Raw genomic sequence first — 17,156 nt, forward strand, 5'->3', positions numbered from 1 at the left:
TCTACAATATTTTTCTTAATCTTAGCTTTTTAAGATTAGTTTTCTAATATTTTTTATATTCCACTACAAGAAAGAAAGAAAGAAAGAAAAAAATAAGTCAAAATATATTGCTTGTAGTATATTATTGTGAGATTAATCTTTATTAATATAATGAAGATATAATATCATATTATTCTTTCCTTCATTCTATAGTTGTATTATTATGAGATTAAAAAAAATATTTTATGTCAAAACAAGGATATAATGTTTTATTTCACTATTTTGACAATATAAAGAAATAACATTGGTGGAAATGTTATGAGATTTTAAATAAAGAGGTCTAATATTCAAACCTTATCGTTGTGGTTTTTAAATATTTTTAAAAACAAAATGAAATTTTGTGTTTATAACGGGCCGGCCCATAATATGTCGTGCTCGGGCCGTGCCGGGCCCATTACGGGCTCGGGCCGGGCCGGGCCAATGGGCCAATATTCCTAGGCCCAACCCGGCCCATTATTCTAACGTGCTCGGGTCGTGCCGGGCCACTAACGGGCTTGGGCAGTGCCGGGCCCGTGCCGTGCTCGTGCTTAGCGGCCCGTTTGCCACCTCTAGTCCAAGGATTAGGAAGATATTAGAGAAGGTGGCAGAAAGGAGCAGCTGTTATAGAGCTTATCACTCTGGTGAATTTGAGTTCCAAATAACTGGAGGGGAAGAAAATGGCAACAAGCATGCAGTGGACCTAAGGCTTCACATTTGCACATGTAGGAGATGGCAGATAAGTGGAATACCTTGTGTCCATGCCATTTGTGCCATCAGAAGCAAAAAGGCAGACCCTGCTCTCTTTGGTGATGATTACTTGATGCCAAGTACTTATATAGAATCCTATAATCCCATTATTCATCCTATTGCTGGTCAGGATGATTGGGACCAAGTTGACTACCTTATAGCACTTCCCCCATATAAGAAGCAAGTCGGCAGACCTAAAATGAAGAGAACCAAGGAGCCCGATGAGAAGAAGCAGCCACCACCAACCCCAATTGATAAATCAAAGATGCCAAGAACCCACACAAAGATGACATGCCAAGTCTGCTTCAAAAAAGGCCATAACATGTTGGGTTGCCCAATCAAGCACAAAGGCCAAAAAAGCAGCAGCTGCACAACAAGGAGTAAGTCCCTACTGTACTTGTTTTGTTTTTGGTCTTAAGTGTGCAAAGAGTGTTTCAGAAAGTTAACATTAACTTATTTTTTTTCATTTCAGGGGGAAGGAAGTTGTATTGCACCCCAGCAAACTAAGAAGAGACAAAGGCAGCAGGTTGGTTGATTTTTCCATTGTAATATGCAAGCCTATGTTTGTTACATGATGTTTGTTTTGATTTGATCTGATCTGTGCATTTTTGGTTTTTGGTAAAAGTTAAGGGATGGTTAATGCTTTACGTTTGTGATATGTATGAGTTGGTTTGTTCGGTGGCTTGTTTTGGTTATGTTGTTTATGGTTGCATAAGTGTCTTAATTGGTTATGGTTATGGTTATGTATTGTTGGATATGTAGGCAGCAAAAGTTCAAGGTTCAAATGGCAATGGCACCTTGAAGGAACAAATCATCAAGTCTAGGAAGGCTTGGAAGAAGATGAAGACCATGGAGGGAAACCAAGCTGCCAATACAAGGGCTTCTAGTTCACAAACCATCCATGAACCTCCAACTCAAACCAGCCAAAACCCTGCAGCAAGAAAGGCGCAGCAGAAAAGCCAACCTGAATCGGAATTTGCAGCATTTTAAGGCAAGTTGTGAAGTTGCCCCCAAGTTTTTGTTACATGTTTGTAGGCATATGATGTATTGAACATTGGCATTGTTTTGGAATGATTGTAGGCCTTATAAGAAAGGGTTGTTAAATTGGTCTCTTTTCTGGAAATTTTGGATTGTTTGTTGAACAAAATATGTTGGTTTATGGAGCAATGTCTATTATGGTTATTGGCCCTTCTTGTTTTAATTTTCTTTTTTAATTGGATGGAGTTATAAACCCAGATTTGCAGGACTTCATATGGTATTGTTTTGGTTGGTTGAGCATATGTGAAACATGTGATGGTCAACTAGGTCGGCATATTTTGGAGGGAAGCAACGTAGATTAGTCAAAACTGGAGGGAATATATCAAGGGAAAAATGGTCAAGAAAGTGTTTTCGCGGGAAAAACATGTTGGTCTGGTCTTAAAAAGCAATTGGAGGGCACATAAGTCATTTAGCCCTCTTTTTGGGGGGTCACGAGCGTCACACGTGACTCGAACTGACGGAGTTGTGACGGAAAGTCCCCGTAGGTACTACGTTGACAACAAATTAGAAGTCCAGATATCACTTTGATACGTTTGAAAGTTCAGGTATCATTTTGATAGTCCTCTGAGTGTCCAGACACTGTCTGTGCATTATATATATATATATACACACACACACACACACACACACACACACACATACATATATATCAATAAATTCGCTGATCAATAAGTTTTTTGCTTAGTTATGCTCAACTGCCATTGGATCTAGATTCAACAATACAGCTAGATCTGGAAGATCGGATATTGATCCCATGAATGGTGTATCCATCATCCTAGGATAGTATTCGTTATTCAAAATATATTGGATTAAATACTGCTTACTGCCTATACTTATAGGGTTTTATCGTTTCAGTCCCTGACTTCCGAATTTCACCTAAAAAGTCCATGAACTCCCAATTTCCTCCAAATTGGTCCCTACCATCAAGCATCCATCAAAGACTCCATTATCTTGCTGACGTGGCGGTGGTTTCCCCCCTAAAAAGTCTATTATACCCTCACTCACACTTTTTTTAAAAAAAATTAATTAAATTTTTTTTCTTTCTGTTTTTTCTTTTTACCTCTTCTTCTTTCAGGTTTTCTCTCCTCTGTTCATCTCCATCATCTTCTTCCAAAAACAAATCCAGCTCTCTCTCTCTCTCTCTCTCTCTCTCTATCTTCTTCTTCCCGACGGTCTTAGATGGCGAGACGAGGGGGAATTGGGCGGTGAGAGTGGTGGCGACGTCATTCCAGTTGTTTCAATCCAGATACATAATCTACTTCAGCATTAAATTGAGAATCTCTAGCGATGAATAACAAGATTATCACAGCAAAACAGAATTAGGCAAACAAAAAAAGATGTTCAAACTCATGTTCCTATAATATTCATCAACACGTAGCCCATGAAAATTGAGGCACAATATATAGTGCAACATTCACATAACTAACCATTAAGGAATCCAATTCAACCAACAAATATAGCAATGAGAGAAAGCAAAAATACCTTTCATATTGGGGGCTGCTACTAGCTCCAAACCTAGTTAACAAATCATCGAAAGCCGCCGGCACACCCTTGCTAAAGCTTTTCAACGACGCCGGCTCAACCTTGCCAAACCTACCGAGATGGTCATCAAACCCACTACTATCACTTACCCGAGGCGGCGGCGACATCACTGTCAAGGAGAAAATATCGTTTGCAGTAGAGCTCTTCAGCCTAGCAAAGCCAGGCCAGAATCGGCGACCTTGGAGGAGGAATCAGTGGGCCCACCACCACCGTACATGAAATCCAAGTTCAAAGCTTCGAAATTGATGGAGAACCTGGCCGAGCTGCCGAAGATCTTTTCAAAGTCTTGGGCTTTTAGGGCTTTGAAGATCGGGTCACGATCGTCGGAAAAGGACCCGTCGAAGGAATTGGAGGTGCGAGTTGATCTGGAGGAGGGTCCAGTAGAGCAGGAAGACGACGACCTAGTCGCTGGCGAGTTCGTGGCCGAGTTCAGGCAAGTTGGAGGAGAGGGACGGATGGGTAAGTGGGGTGGTGGGAGCGGAGAGGATTCCACTGGGCGTCGAGGGCAATGATGGCAGAGCGAGTCAAGGAGGTGGTTAGGTGAGTGAACTCGGGAGAATCGGTGGAGGAGACGAAGTGGGTTTTCAGGGGCATTGGGTCTTGCGGATCCATGGAAGAAGAAGAGGTCAAAAGGAAAAAGAAAAAAAAAAGAAAAAGAGAGAAAGACAAAAATTAAAAATTAAAAGAAAAAAAGTAATTGTGTTAAAGGAAAAGCACATTATGTGCCTTCGTCAAAGAAACAGACGAAGATGGAATCAAGCAATTACAAATCACAGCTCAATCAGCATTTAGTATCATCAATGTAATTGATATTTCCGTTGTAATCATATCCCTATATAAAGGGGTTATGAACGAAATGAGTAGACCAATTCCAATTGTCATTTTACTTTAACACGTTATTAGCACGCTCAGAGCCAATAGCCAATAAACAATAAAAAATATTAAAAAAAAAGAAAAAAAAAAAAGAGGAAGCGGCTCAGTTTTTCTCAAACCCAAAAACATCGCTACGCACGCCTGCATCAACACGCGCGTGTGCTAGGATTGTTTTATTTTCTCCAAACCAAGTATGTTCTCTTTTATTTATTTAATTTCATACTATGATATATTTGATTATTTATAATTAGAACTTTTGAGCATGTTTAGTTAGATAATTTTGATTCTTTTAAGCATGACTTGTTATTTATGTTTTACATAATTATATTTAAGCATGTTATGCTATTGTTTATACTTTATTTTGAACATGCCATATATATTTTATTATATATTATTTATGCAATTGTGAGCATGTTTTGTGAATTTTATTTACGCTCATATAATTATTCCTAAGCATGCCTTCATATTATGCTATTGTTTTTATTTTATTTTATGTATGATACATTATTGCTAATTATTATGTATAGTATATAATTTATTGTATATGTGTGAAATTTGAGCATGCCATGTAGTTTATTTATGCTATGTTTAAATGTGTTATGCTTATTTTTAGAATGCTATACAACATATAAACTCCATTTTGCCATGATAATGAAAATTCATGCGCATTATACACACACTTACTGTGATAAAGTATTTTCACATAGCATCGAAAAAAAAAATGTGACCATTATGAATTTTGGTCTTGAAATATAATTCATATTTTTGGAAAATAATTCACGTGGATGTCTTTATGACTGCGTAATTTATATCTTCCCTCTTGTTTTGTGTAGATGGCTGATCCAACTCAACCTGAGTTTGACATTTTGGACTCAGAAGGACTTGAGTACCATCGTTGGGTTTCCGATATGGAAACTGCCTTTGTGGTAAAAGATTACACTGCCACCATTACTGACCCCAAAGATGATGAACTATCTAATAAGGTGAAAGCAGATGCCTTAATGTTGTTGAGGCGACATATTGATCCCAGCCTACGCTGGGAGTACCTTCAGTTGAAGACACCCAAAGAATTGTGGGATGCCCTTAAAGGACGTTTTGGGAACATTCATGACACTTTACTCCCAGAACTAACTATTCAGTGGAATGGAATCCGCTTGCTTGACTATAAAAAGGTCAATGACTTCAACAAGGACATGTTGCGCTTAAAAGCACGTCTCAATTTTTGTGGAAGGGAAATCACAAAAGATGATATGATCTACAAGACTCTTACCACCTTTCCTAATTCAGCTTTTATACTAGCGAACCAGTATCAGTTGGATTATGACAACAAAAGAATCACAACCTTCAATAAATTGATAAGCCTACTGCAAGTGGCTGAGAGACAAAATAAGATTCTCTTGAATAACAATGCCAGGCTCACTGGGACAAAGAAAATTCCGGAGGCTAATTATGGAAAAATGAAGGGTGGAAATAACTCTAATGCAAAGGGATTTAGAAGTGCTGATCCCTACCCACGTGGCAACCATGCACCACGTGGAAAGGGACATGGGGATCATGGAAACAAGATGCAAAAGGAAAGAGTTGACAATGAACCATGCTATAGGTGTGGATTCATTGGGCATTGGTACAAGAACTGCCAAGCAAACAACAGAGTAGCAGCCAATTACAAGAGGTATAGAGAGTCTAAAGAACAAGAGGCTCACTACATGGAAGAAGAAGGTCATGACCTAAACATCAACCTTACAATTGCAGACTTCAATGGCAAAGAGGAACTTGCTAAGTCAATGGATGCTCTCAATCTTGACTGATCTGCTTTATTCATTTTATTTTCCAAAGATAGTTATGAAGGCAGAATGCCTTATTTTTAATTAGACTATTATTTGGTCTTAAAGAATGGTTTGATGAATTAGATTTCTGAACAAAGACCTTGATTTGCTTATCGTTGGCTTATTAATAAATTTCGAATTTTATTCTGAAGCACTGAATTTATTCAAATTTATTTTCTATACACATATTTACATGGTTTGAAATTGCAATATAAAGATGTCAAGCAATACATCTAGAGGAAAAATTATTATTAGAATGAAAAGATTATCATTCTACTAAAATAAAATTACTCTAAAGAATCTGAGATATATTTAAAGTCAAAAACGCTCTGTATGCACCAAGAGCTAATCGAATCTTGTTAATGTTTCAATGCAATTTGTGTCAACGGTTATCATGTAAAAACACACCGTGAGAATGGAACTGAATACCTTGATATTACATCTAATGACTGTGGAAGGAAACACATCTTGGAGAAACTTATGAGTCAATTTAGTGGACTGTACCTCACTACGATTCGGATCATTGAATCCTATACTGTCACCAACAATGAAATGTGGGACACTAACTCATACAGGCTTTTGCATGACCGCCTATGGCACCGAGGTCATGACATGATGATCCGTATTTTTCAAGAACTCACACGGACATCCCTTCTTTCGAGTGAAAAATGGGAGAAAAATCCGCCACATTGCAAGGTGTCGGTTCTAGTATTGCTCAAATACAGTCATTGCCTTCTGAAGTACCAGAAGCACTACCTCCCTCCCATTATGCCTCATTGACTATTTCAAAGGCACATCACTCGTTTTGCAAAGCCTGCTCTTTAGCAAAAACATGATCGAGACCTTCCTATGCTAAAGATACAAAAAAAAAACATTCCATTCTTACAAAAGATACAAAGAGATGTCTGTGGACCTATCCATCCAGAATGCGGACCATTCAAGTACTTTATGGTTCTGGTGGATGCTTCGACAATCTGGTCACATGTCGTTTTATTGTCCACAAGAAATGCTGCAATACTCCTAGCACAGATCATACGTTTAAGGGCCCACCACCCTGATCACCCTATCAAGTCTATAAGGCTTGATAATGTTGGAGAGTTTACATCAAAAGCATTTGATGATTATTGCATATCTATTTGGATCGTTGTAGAGCATCCTGTATCCCATGTGCATACACAAAATGGTCTCGCAGAAGCCACCATCAAAAGGCTACATATGGTGGCTAGGGCATTGGTTATGCGCACCAACCTGCCTATATCTGCATGGGGTTATGCAATATTGCATGCAGCTTTACTTATTCGTTTCAGACCCACTGCTAGCAAACCATTTTCTGCGTACCAGTTGGTAACTGGATATGAGCCTGACATTTCACACTTACGCATATCTGGTTGCGTAGTATATGTGCCTATTGCGCCCCCACATCGCACTACACTGGGTCCTCAGAAACGATTAAGTATTTATGTTGGATACGAATCCCCAACAATTATCCACTATTTGGAAACCTTGACAGGCGATCTCTTTACCGCTAGATTTGCGGACTGTCACTTTGATGAGATAGTCTTCCCGTCGTTAGGGGGAGATAGGAAAAAGGATTTTCCAAGGGAACGACAGGAATTGTTGTGGTTTGTCCCCACTCTGTCTCATTTTGATCCCCGCACTTCACAAAGTGAAAGTGAAGTGAAAAGAATAATCGATCTTCAGAACGTAGCAGATTCGATGCCTGATGCGTTTACTGATATCGAAAAAGTGAAGAGATCACATATACCAGCTGCAAATGTGCCTGCAAGGTTAGAAGTCCCCAACAAGGGGCACGGTGCTGCAGATAGAGGCACTGCAACCGCACTTAGTGGAGGTGTGGTTGAGGCCGTGGCTCCCCAAGGAAGAGGGGGAGGTCACTTGGTTCGATTGACACTCACCCAAGGAAGAAGAGGGTGAGTAAGGCACAAACCAATCATTAATGTATAGAATCCCTCTCCTGAGATTATCTATGATTATAGTTATGTCCATGAATCAATACTGGAGGACGCTCCGATGTTTGAAATGATTCCAGAGAACAAAGAAATCTCAAAGGATTACGAGAGTGTGTATGAGTTGATAGAAAGATCTTCCATACACATTGATGATATATACTGTTGCTCAAGGAATCATAGAGCACGATGATATCGAACCACGCTCTGTTGCAAAATGTCAACAAAGAGCAGATTGGCCTAAATGGAATGAATCAATCCAGGTAGAATTAGATTCTCTGACAAAGAGACAGGTATTTGGTCAGGTAGTGCTAACCCCACCAAGTGTAAAGCCTGTAGGACATAAATGGACCTTTGTCAGAAAGTGTAATGAGAAGAATGAAGTCCTAAGGTACAAGGCTCGCCTTGTGGCGCAAGGTTTCTCACAACGCCCTGGAATTGACCACGAGGAGACATTCTCTCCCAAAATGGACGTTATAACGTTCCGATACTTAGTTAGCTTAGTAGTTTCCAAAGGACTGGAAATGCAGTCCATAGATGTGGTTACTGCATATCTCCATGGGGATCTAGATTCAGAGATATATAAGAAAGTGCCTGATGGCCTTACATTATCCAAGTCAAGTGACTCTAAACCACGGAGTGCGTTTGCAACTAGGTTGAAACGCTCACTTTATGGATTAAAACAATCCAGGCGGATGTGGTATACCCGTCTAAGTGACTACTTGATTGGGAAGGGATATAAGAATGATGAATTATGCCCCTGCGTATTCATAAAGAAAACAAGTTCTGGATTTGCAATTGTAGCAGTATATGTCGATGATATGAACATAATAGGTACTCTTGATGAAATAAGAGAAACCGCGAGCTACTTGAAATCTGAATTTGAGATGAAGGATCTTGGGAAAACTTGATTCTATCTAGGTCTTGAACTAGAACACCGAGTTTGTGGAATACTAATCCACCAGTCTGCATATGTCCAAAAGTCAGGCGATATAACATGGACAAAGCACATCCTGCTAGCACTCCCATGATCGGTCGAAGTTTGGATGCAAGGAAAGATCCATTTCGTCCAAAGGAAGATGACGAAAAGGTGTTGGGAGCTGAAATTCCTTATCTAAGTGCAATAGGCGCATTATTGTACTTAGCCCAATTTACTCGACCAGACATTGCATTCTCAGTGAACTTGTTAGCTAGATTTAGCTTAGCGCCAACGCAACGTCATTGGAATGGTATCAAGAACATTTTCCGATACCTAAAAGGAACCATTGACTTGGGACTGTTCTTTCCCTACAGAGAGACAAGAGGGACCGCATATGGAACTGCAATCCCTAAAGGAAATGTTGATGGCGAAAGCGCCAATCACTACTCTGAAACACCAAATGACGTTTTGGTTGGTTTTGCTGATACTGGGTACCTCTCTGACCCACATAAAGGTCGTTCCCAAAATGGTTATGTATTCACCATTTGGAACATGGCGATATCTTGGAGGTCAACCAAGCAAACCCTTGTGGCTACCTCCTCGAACCACTCAGAGATCATCGCTCTACATGAGGCGGTCCGTGAGTGTGTATGGTTAAGGGCTATCATCACACATATTCGAGGGACTAGTGGTTTGAGTTCTACCACTGAAGAGCCTACTTGCATTTATGAAGATAATGCAGCTTGCATCGAACAGATGAAGCTAGGATATATCAAGGGTGATAATACAAAACACATATCGCCAAAGTTTTTCTAAAATCAGCAACAACAGGCCCTCCTCAAGATTCAAGTGAATCAAGTAAGGTATGAGGAGAATGTGGCAGATTTGTTCACCAAATCATTGCCTAAGGCCATATTTGGGAAACATGTGAAAAGCATAGGAATGCGAAGACTTTCCAAGCTCCTCTGATTAATGTAAGTATCAAGGGGAGGTGTAGACGTCAGGGGGAGTCTAACATACACATGTCATACTCAAATGTAAAAGGTGCGTTGTGCTCTTTTCCTTCGACCAAGGTGTATTTTTGTCCTACAGGGTTTTTATTGTTACTTGGCAAGGTTTTTAGTGAGGCAACAACTCATGCACCATTTCGTCTTTGACTTGGCACAAGGGGGAGTGTTAAAGGAAAAGCACATTATGTGCCTTCGTCAAAGAAACAGACGAAGAGGGAATCAAGCAATTACAAATCACAGCTCAATCAGCATTTAGTATCATCAATGTAATTGATATTTCCGTTGTAATCATATCCCTATATAAAGGGGTTATGAATGAAATGAGTAGACCAATTCTAATTGTCATTTTACTTTAACAAATTGAGGGTAATAGACATTTCAGCGTAAAATGGATGCCATGTCAACAATTTAACAATCAATTTGGACGGAGCTTGACGGCATGGACCAATTGAGAGGAAATTGAGAGTTCAGGGACTTTTTAGGTGAAATTCGAGGGTTAGAGACTGAGACGATGAAACCCTATAAGTATAGAGAGTAAACAGTAATTAACTCAAATATATTTCACTAAAGAGAAGCACTGTGAATTTAGAGTTGGTTCTAATGGATGAATGTGAATTGATGATGACATTCTTAAGTAAAGTTAGACATTTCATCCGAAGCAATGACCGTCCAATACCCCAAAATCATCTTCACATATGATATATAATCTTTCAACTCATACAGAAGTAGACTCATTAATAACTACAACAACACTACAAGTACTAAGAACCTAATTCAGGAAGGAAAAAGGGAACAATCCAAATTTTGCCAGAATTATTCTTATCTGGGTCAATCCAAAGACAAAAAAACTAAAAATTACTACTACTATAACAAATCTGAATTTCAAATTTTAAAGAAAATGAATCTAGAATTTGGAGGAGCATACAATTGGGAAATCGAGGGAGTTGTGACGAGTGATGTCAATGAGATTTGAACCCATGACTTCCACGGTATTTGTTAGGCTAGATAACTAACAGGCCACAACTCACCGACAGTGTTAAATTCAATTGTTGTAGTTTGAAAAAGAGAAAACATTTCATCATGTGTTACATTTAATACTTGAAGTATTAGCACGTACTTCTCTTTTAACCAAATCGACTTATCTCTTAAAAATCTTTATGCACTTACTACTTCTATCATCTTACAAAAAGTATATAAATAACTCATAAGTCACTCATTTGAATCGATCACTTCTAGATGCCAATAACTTTTTTGTTTACTACATATCTAAAATCTTTGCAGTCTATCATCTTCTTATTTTCTACTTTTCTGAGATAGAACCAAGTATACAATGAGTAAGTTGTTAATACAAAGTAATTTCAAATTTATTTAAATTTCTTGTTTTGGTCTTAAATGTTGCATTCTTCACTTAAACCTCAATGAAGAAGTCGACATTTATTTTATATATAGTCTTCAAAAACTTAAATATTGAAGCATGCTATTTTGTTGGTACATCAATAGCATTTAAATGATCTCACTCAAAATACAATCAAAGCTTATCATCTAAATTTTGTTTGGTTTATGATAACTCACGAGGTAAGGTTCTTATTTTGTAAAATGATATATTGCTCTTATCCACATTCTTAACAGCATTAAAAGGCTTGTAAAAGATTGTCATTGTGGAATATTAAGATTACTTCGATCTAATGCCTCTTGGAGATCTATAACACACAACACATTTGCGGGTGTGTAACAAGTTAAAATTTATGTAAGAGGCAATCAAGACATAATATAAAGGGACAAACATTATCATAACATTTACCCAAATTTTATTGCAGTTACTTCATTAAAATTCTACTACACAGAAACGACCATGATTTTCCAAAGCTAATAGTAAAAAAAAACTAAATAAAAACTTTAATTGAGCAATGGAGGACTGAGAAGACAATAATAAACGTACACACTCAAAAATGGCATAACGTGTATCTGGGACCATTTTATACAATTCTGAAGAGGTAGACAAGACTTTTAAGAACAAAACATAGAAACGAAAGAAGAAAAATGTATTGAGAATATTTTTGCTACTAATAAATGTTATTCACCTTCTATCTCTTTGAAAAAAGAGGTACCACAACAACACATTGAAAGTGGATGACCAAAAACATCTCGTTAATTAGTAGGGGAAGAACACTTCTGGACTTCTGGTAAATGAAGTTGAAAAAAAAAAAAATTAATTAATTAGAATTTTTTTTTTTTTGAAAGGAAATTAGATTTTATAAAGAGGGGACTCAAGTTTAAAAGTATTTAAAGCAGAGCGAGCGAGTTTGAAGTTTTGTAGGAGGGAGGTGAGGGAAGGGGAGGAACTTCGCTAACCAAGCGGGTGAGGGTAGGCTGACCACAGCCACTCACAAATCGACATCTGTCCATTTATAAAAAAAAAAAAAAAAAAAAAACCCCGGACGGAGAAGATACAAATCCAAGCCCCTCTTCTCTTCCAAAAGAAAAAACTGGGTTTCCTTGTGCCATCCGTTTCAGGTCAAGGCCTTGGATTTTGTTCAACGGCTCCTCGCCAATTGGGCCGTCAGCTCCTCGACTCCGGCCACCGCGCAAAGTTTCTTCGCCGGAGCAAGAGTGTTCGATCTTGGCCTTCTTTCTTCCTTTCTGGTTCGGATTTGGGGGTCGGGTTGAAGGAGACGAGAGGGAGGGAGGGAGCCGAAAAATTGTAAAAAAAAAAACGTGTTGGGCTCTCAGAGCAGGGCTGGTTAGCGAAGTTTCTTCCGGAGGTGAGTTGAGGATGGAGGCGATGGTGAAGAAATACCAGCAGAGGTTCAGGAAGGTTAGGGAGGAGATGGAGACCTGGGCCCACCTTCAATCTCTCTTGATTTCCCAGTTCAGAATGGCCTCCTCCACCATCCTCAGGTTGCAGGTCGGTCCTCCTATATATATACGTAACAACCCCAACTCTCTTCTCTTCTCTTCTCTTCTCTTGTTTTTGTTTTTTTTATTCTCTCTCTTAAATTTGGGAGTTTATTGTTGGGGTTTGATCAGGTGCTTCAAGATTCCACCAACTACGGTGGTGGCTTGAATGGAGTTGCCCATATTCAAGAGGCCGTGCTGCTCAAGCAGATGGAGTCATTGCAAAAACGCTTGCTTTCCATCAACAACACCATGTAACTTGTCTCTTTCTCATGCATTTTTATTATTGAATTATTTGCATTGTAATTTTGTAACAGTAGTAATAGTCTTGTTTTATTGAATATCAGGGAACAGTTTCATGGTACTGTATTGTCTCTTGGGAGGATTCATCGTGATGGTAGGCAGATGGTAAAAGGTGGTTCTAGTCAGCTGACTGTCAAACAACTGCAGCAACGAGTTGGTGTGAAACCCAGTCTCGCCGACTGCGTAGATGGGCTCATGCTTCTTCAGGACATGCACTGCTCTGAGTATGTGACCTCTCTCTGTTTTGATTTCTGCATTGTTAAGTTTACCAAGGAATAAACTTTAGCATTAGTGAGGGTGGCGACTGGGGAGGTGATTGACTTGAACAAACAACCGGGCTGGGTTACCTCTCTATACCATAGATTACTTTTCCGAAAATCAGTGTGTTAATTCTATGTTGCAAGTGAGACCTTAGCTCTTGGAACTACTCAGAACAGGCGGGTCTTAAGAGATTATTATTGTTAGCAACTTGGAGGTCGAGGCCTCTCATGAGTTCCTTGCTGAGCTCTAACCAGGTTAGTAGAGGTGGGCAAATCTCCGACAGCAATGTCATTGCTCATAGAAGAGCAAAAGGTGGGTTGAGAGTATGCGTGGAAAGTTAGACTTATCAAAAGCCTACGGTAGACTAAGATGGGATTTCAGTGAGGAACCTGTTAAGGTAGTTGGCATTTTTGGTATCCCTTTACTGTTGCTCATGAACTGTGTGAGATCTGGTAAATATAAGATTATGGTAAATCAGAGCTTACTGAGGACTTAAGCCCTGGTAGAGGAGTGAAGCATGGGGCATCTCCTTATTTATATGTGTGGTGCATGGAGAAATTGAGCCTAAATCACTCAGTTATCAGAAAGAATGGAAGGAAGTGAGACAGCAAGGTTGGACCCTCTAATTTCTCACCTTCCTTTGCAGATAACCTAATTTGTTATGGTGTGGCTCTGTTGATCTTCTGCCATACCAATAGTATTTCATATGGAAACTTCGAGACCCTCCTAAGATAAAGAAATCTCTGCACCACTTATTTTTTAATGCGCAAAGTTCATATTGAGTTGTATATCTCTATCTATATTCAAATGCCCTTCTCTTCCAACTTGTGCCAGTGGCAAATTGAAATCTGGTTTTGAGTATTCTAATTCTTTTACTTGCAAATTATCTTTGTTGTTGCTTGTTGGGTTTTCTGGAAGTGGAGATGTAGCAGATGTTTTGGAAAACAGTTCCAAATTCCTTACTCCCCTAGATCAGTTACTGAGAGTTTCATTGAAAATGGGTTAAGGCCAATACGATTAATAATATTGGATCTCCTTGTGTTTATAATATTTATTTGCTTGGTCTCTCTGTACCTGAAGAATCTGTAAAGATCAGTGCCTATGGCCATGTGGTTTTAGAACCAATAAGACTGGAGGTATTGGAGCTGGTGGTGGCTTGATTTGAAGTAGTTGTGGCGACTGCAACCTCAACATTGATCATTAAATTGTGGAATATGATTCCCTCCATGTTGCAAGTTTGATCAAGGGTCAATGGGATGAACCCTACCCTTACATGTGCTGCTCAGGAGTGTAGAAGATTGTGACTAAGGCATTTGGAAATGCTCCAGTCTCCATCAATCTCTTTTGTTGCAAATGTAGTATCTTAGGTGATGGATCCGCTCACTTGAGGCACTCTCGTCTTGGGATGGCACCTGTGAGAGAGACCTGTGGAATGTATTTTAGGGCAAACTTCAGGATGATAAAGATGGGTATTTAGGGCCCAGAATGGTAGTGTTAGTTTGTCTTGGTTTGGCCTTAAGCACCCCTTCAAAACCTAGAAAACAATATATATCTGAAGCATTCATGCTTTGCTGTCAATAGAGTTATCGGCATACATACATATAAGCACACAAAACAAATCTTCTTCATGCTCTCTCACACCCACACACTGTATCTAATGTAACTGAACTTTGTTTTTCTTCTGGTCATGTATGATCAAGATGCCCCCAACTTAGTTGGTCACTATTTTACTCTTTTTTTCCTATTCTTATCAGGTACCTTTTAAAGTCATCATTGGTTTCAGCGCTATCAGAACTTACTTTGAAACCCAGGTATGTGAAGTCTTATCTTCTATAAGAATTGCTGGTTACCTTATGATTTTTCTGAGGACATTGATCCTCTCAAATATGAGGGCATTTTATGGTACATTAGATCAGTAATTGGAATATGTTCTCCATTTAGCTTACTGTCATTCTTTTTTAACATGTCAACACAACCAATACCAATAGCTCTCAACATAGGAATCTCACACCCCTCCGCCCCACCACAAAAAAAAAAAAAAAAAAAAAAAACACAGCCCACCATTTGCTTTATTCCCAATTCTCCTTTTTGGACTTCCAGCGGCATAGTCTGCAGATGTGTATGTCCTCTTGTTACATGGCTATATCGTCCTTTTCTCTCTTTTTTGTTCTTTTTTTTTTTTTTTTTCCGGTTGTTGTTGTTGATGATGTTTATGCAATTAGTGTGTCTTATATCATACTGTTTGTATGCTTATCCCGGATTATCACCTTTCCAGTGCCAGTGATCTGGGTTCCCTCCAGCAGATCTTGATTGATCAGCCCAACATCCCCAAGGAGGAAGGTAAGAAAAGCTGTTTAGCTTCAGTGTCATAAACTTTTTCTGCTATGTTATGTACTCAGTTGAGCCAATTCAATTTGTAAAATGTGTTGATATGCTTGTCTATGAAGAGTTCTTATTTTTGTTTGAAAATAAGAAACCTTTATCTTATTCATTTGATATTTGGTGCCAATTTATCTAAGTGAGACATCTAATTTGATTTGGTGAATCAACCAACAGTAATGTCTACGTGGTTAAATCTTCTATAGTAATTGCTTAGCTAGTATAACATAATAGAACTAATTCTCTGACTGATAAGCCTTTGTTTTTCTTCTTTTGCAGTTCAATTCATCTTTGATATCATATTTGCTGAAGAAATTTGTTGATCCTTTTCGTGACATGAGCTGCAAATTTTCCTAGCTCCGGAAAGGGGGACTATTTTGAAAGCAGGAACCTTTAGATTTTCAAAGAGCAATGAGGAAAGGAATGACGGTTGGGTTCCAAGGTGCTAGCAACATTCATTTCTGGAAGTGCATAAGACGAAGATGAGCAATCATGAAAAATCAAATTTACCTGTAATCTCTATGCAAGTGATTTGATCGAGCAGAATGTTAGAATCTTTTAGTTATTCTGTTGTTCGCTCCCCTTGAAGAAGATTTTGTTTCAATGCATTTTGCTGAAGAAAGGGGGTTTTGCACTATTCTTGTTTTCACTCACGTGAGAAGAGAATTTTGATGAGGTCAAGATACCTTACCATTCTTGATCCAGTCCAAGTCACTTTGACCAATAGAGCTTTCCATTCAATGACATTTGCCTTCTACTATTCTTTATACTCGAGGCCAAAAGCTTCTGAACTGGATCTGACCTTGTGGTCCTGCCGTCCGAAGTACACGGTTTTAGATTTTAGCTTTTACTTTACAAGATCTTATTCTTATTAGAGAATAAGATTCAACTATTAGACTTGGAGGAGATCTTGTTTCCTACCCAGTCGTAGCAACATATTTAGACTTGGAAATAGACAAGGGACATCTTGTTTCCTACCCAGTCGTAGCAACATATGAGTTCTATATGTACTTATTGTGCTTGTGAAAATGGAAATATGATCAAATTTCATGGTAATAATTTATAGATCTTCAAGAATTCACCATCATTTACTTGGATCATCCTAGTGTGGTAAAAAGTCTTGCACGAGTTATATAAGAAGATTATAAAGTTCTGAAAAAATCAATCGAATCTGAAATTTGTCGTCGCGTATACCTACTAGATGTTAATATAGCTTTTTGTTCATATGTAGTTGAAAAGTCAAATCACACAGAAAATAAATGGAAACCAAAAACAAAAAGTTTCAATTCAATTCAAAAGAGAAAAAAAAAAGTAAATACACAAATGTCTCTATTTAGTGTTCAAAGATAAATCTAAATGTACGCAATGTTCTCTCTCT

General features: G+C 38.6%; 1 protein-coding gene across 2 annotated transcripts; it reads left to right on the forward strand.

Moving 5' to 3' along the window:
* Positions 1 to 12,280: 12,280 nt before the first annotated feature.
* On the forward strand, positions 12,281 to 16,547 carry LOC112179811 (uncharacterized protein At5g43822). 2 transcript variants are annotated; one of them, XM_024318292.2, is made up of 6 exons: positions 12,286 to 12,845; positions 12,968 to 13,089; positions 13,183 to 13,362; positions 15,154 to 15,210; positions 15,675 to 15,739; positions 16,058 to 16,547. In XM_024318292.2, exons 1-6 carry the CDS (start codon positions 12,714 to 12,716, stop codon positions 16,099 to 16,101), a joined length of 600 nt encoding a protein of 199 aa, XP_024174060.1. In that variant the 5' UTR covers positions 12,286 to 12,713; the 3' UTR covers positions 16,102 to 16,547. The 2 variants fall into 2 exon arrangements, with proteins under 2 accessions (XP_024174061.1, XP_024174060.1); XM_024318293.2 differs by lacking the exon at positions 15,675 to 15,739 and having other exon boundaries at positions 12,281 to 12,845.
* Positions 16,548 to 17,156: the final 609 nt, after the last annotated feature.

This window comes from Rosa chinensis, chromosome 7, assembly GCF_002994745.2.
Source record: "Rosa chinensis cultivar Old Blush chromosome 7, RchiOBHm-V2, whole genome shotgun sequence".
NCBI classification, from domain to species: domain Eukaryota; kingdom Viridiplantae; phylum Streptophyta; class Magnoliopsida; order Rosales; family Rosaceae; genus Rosa; species Rosa chinensis.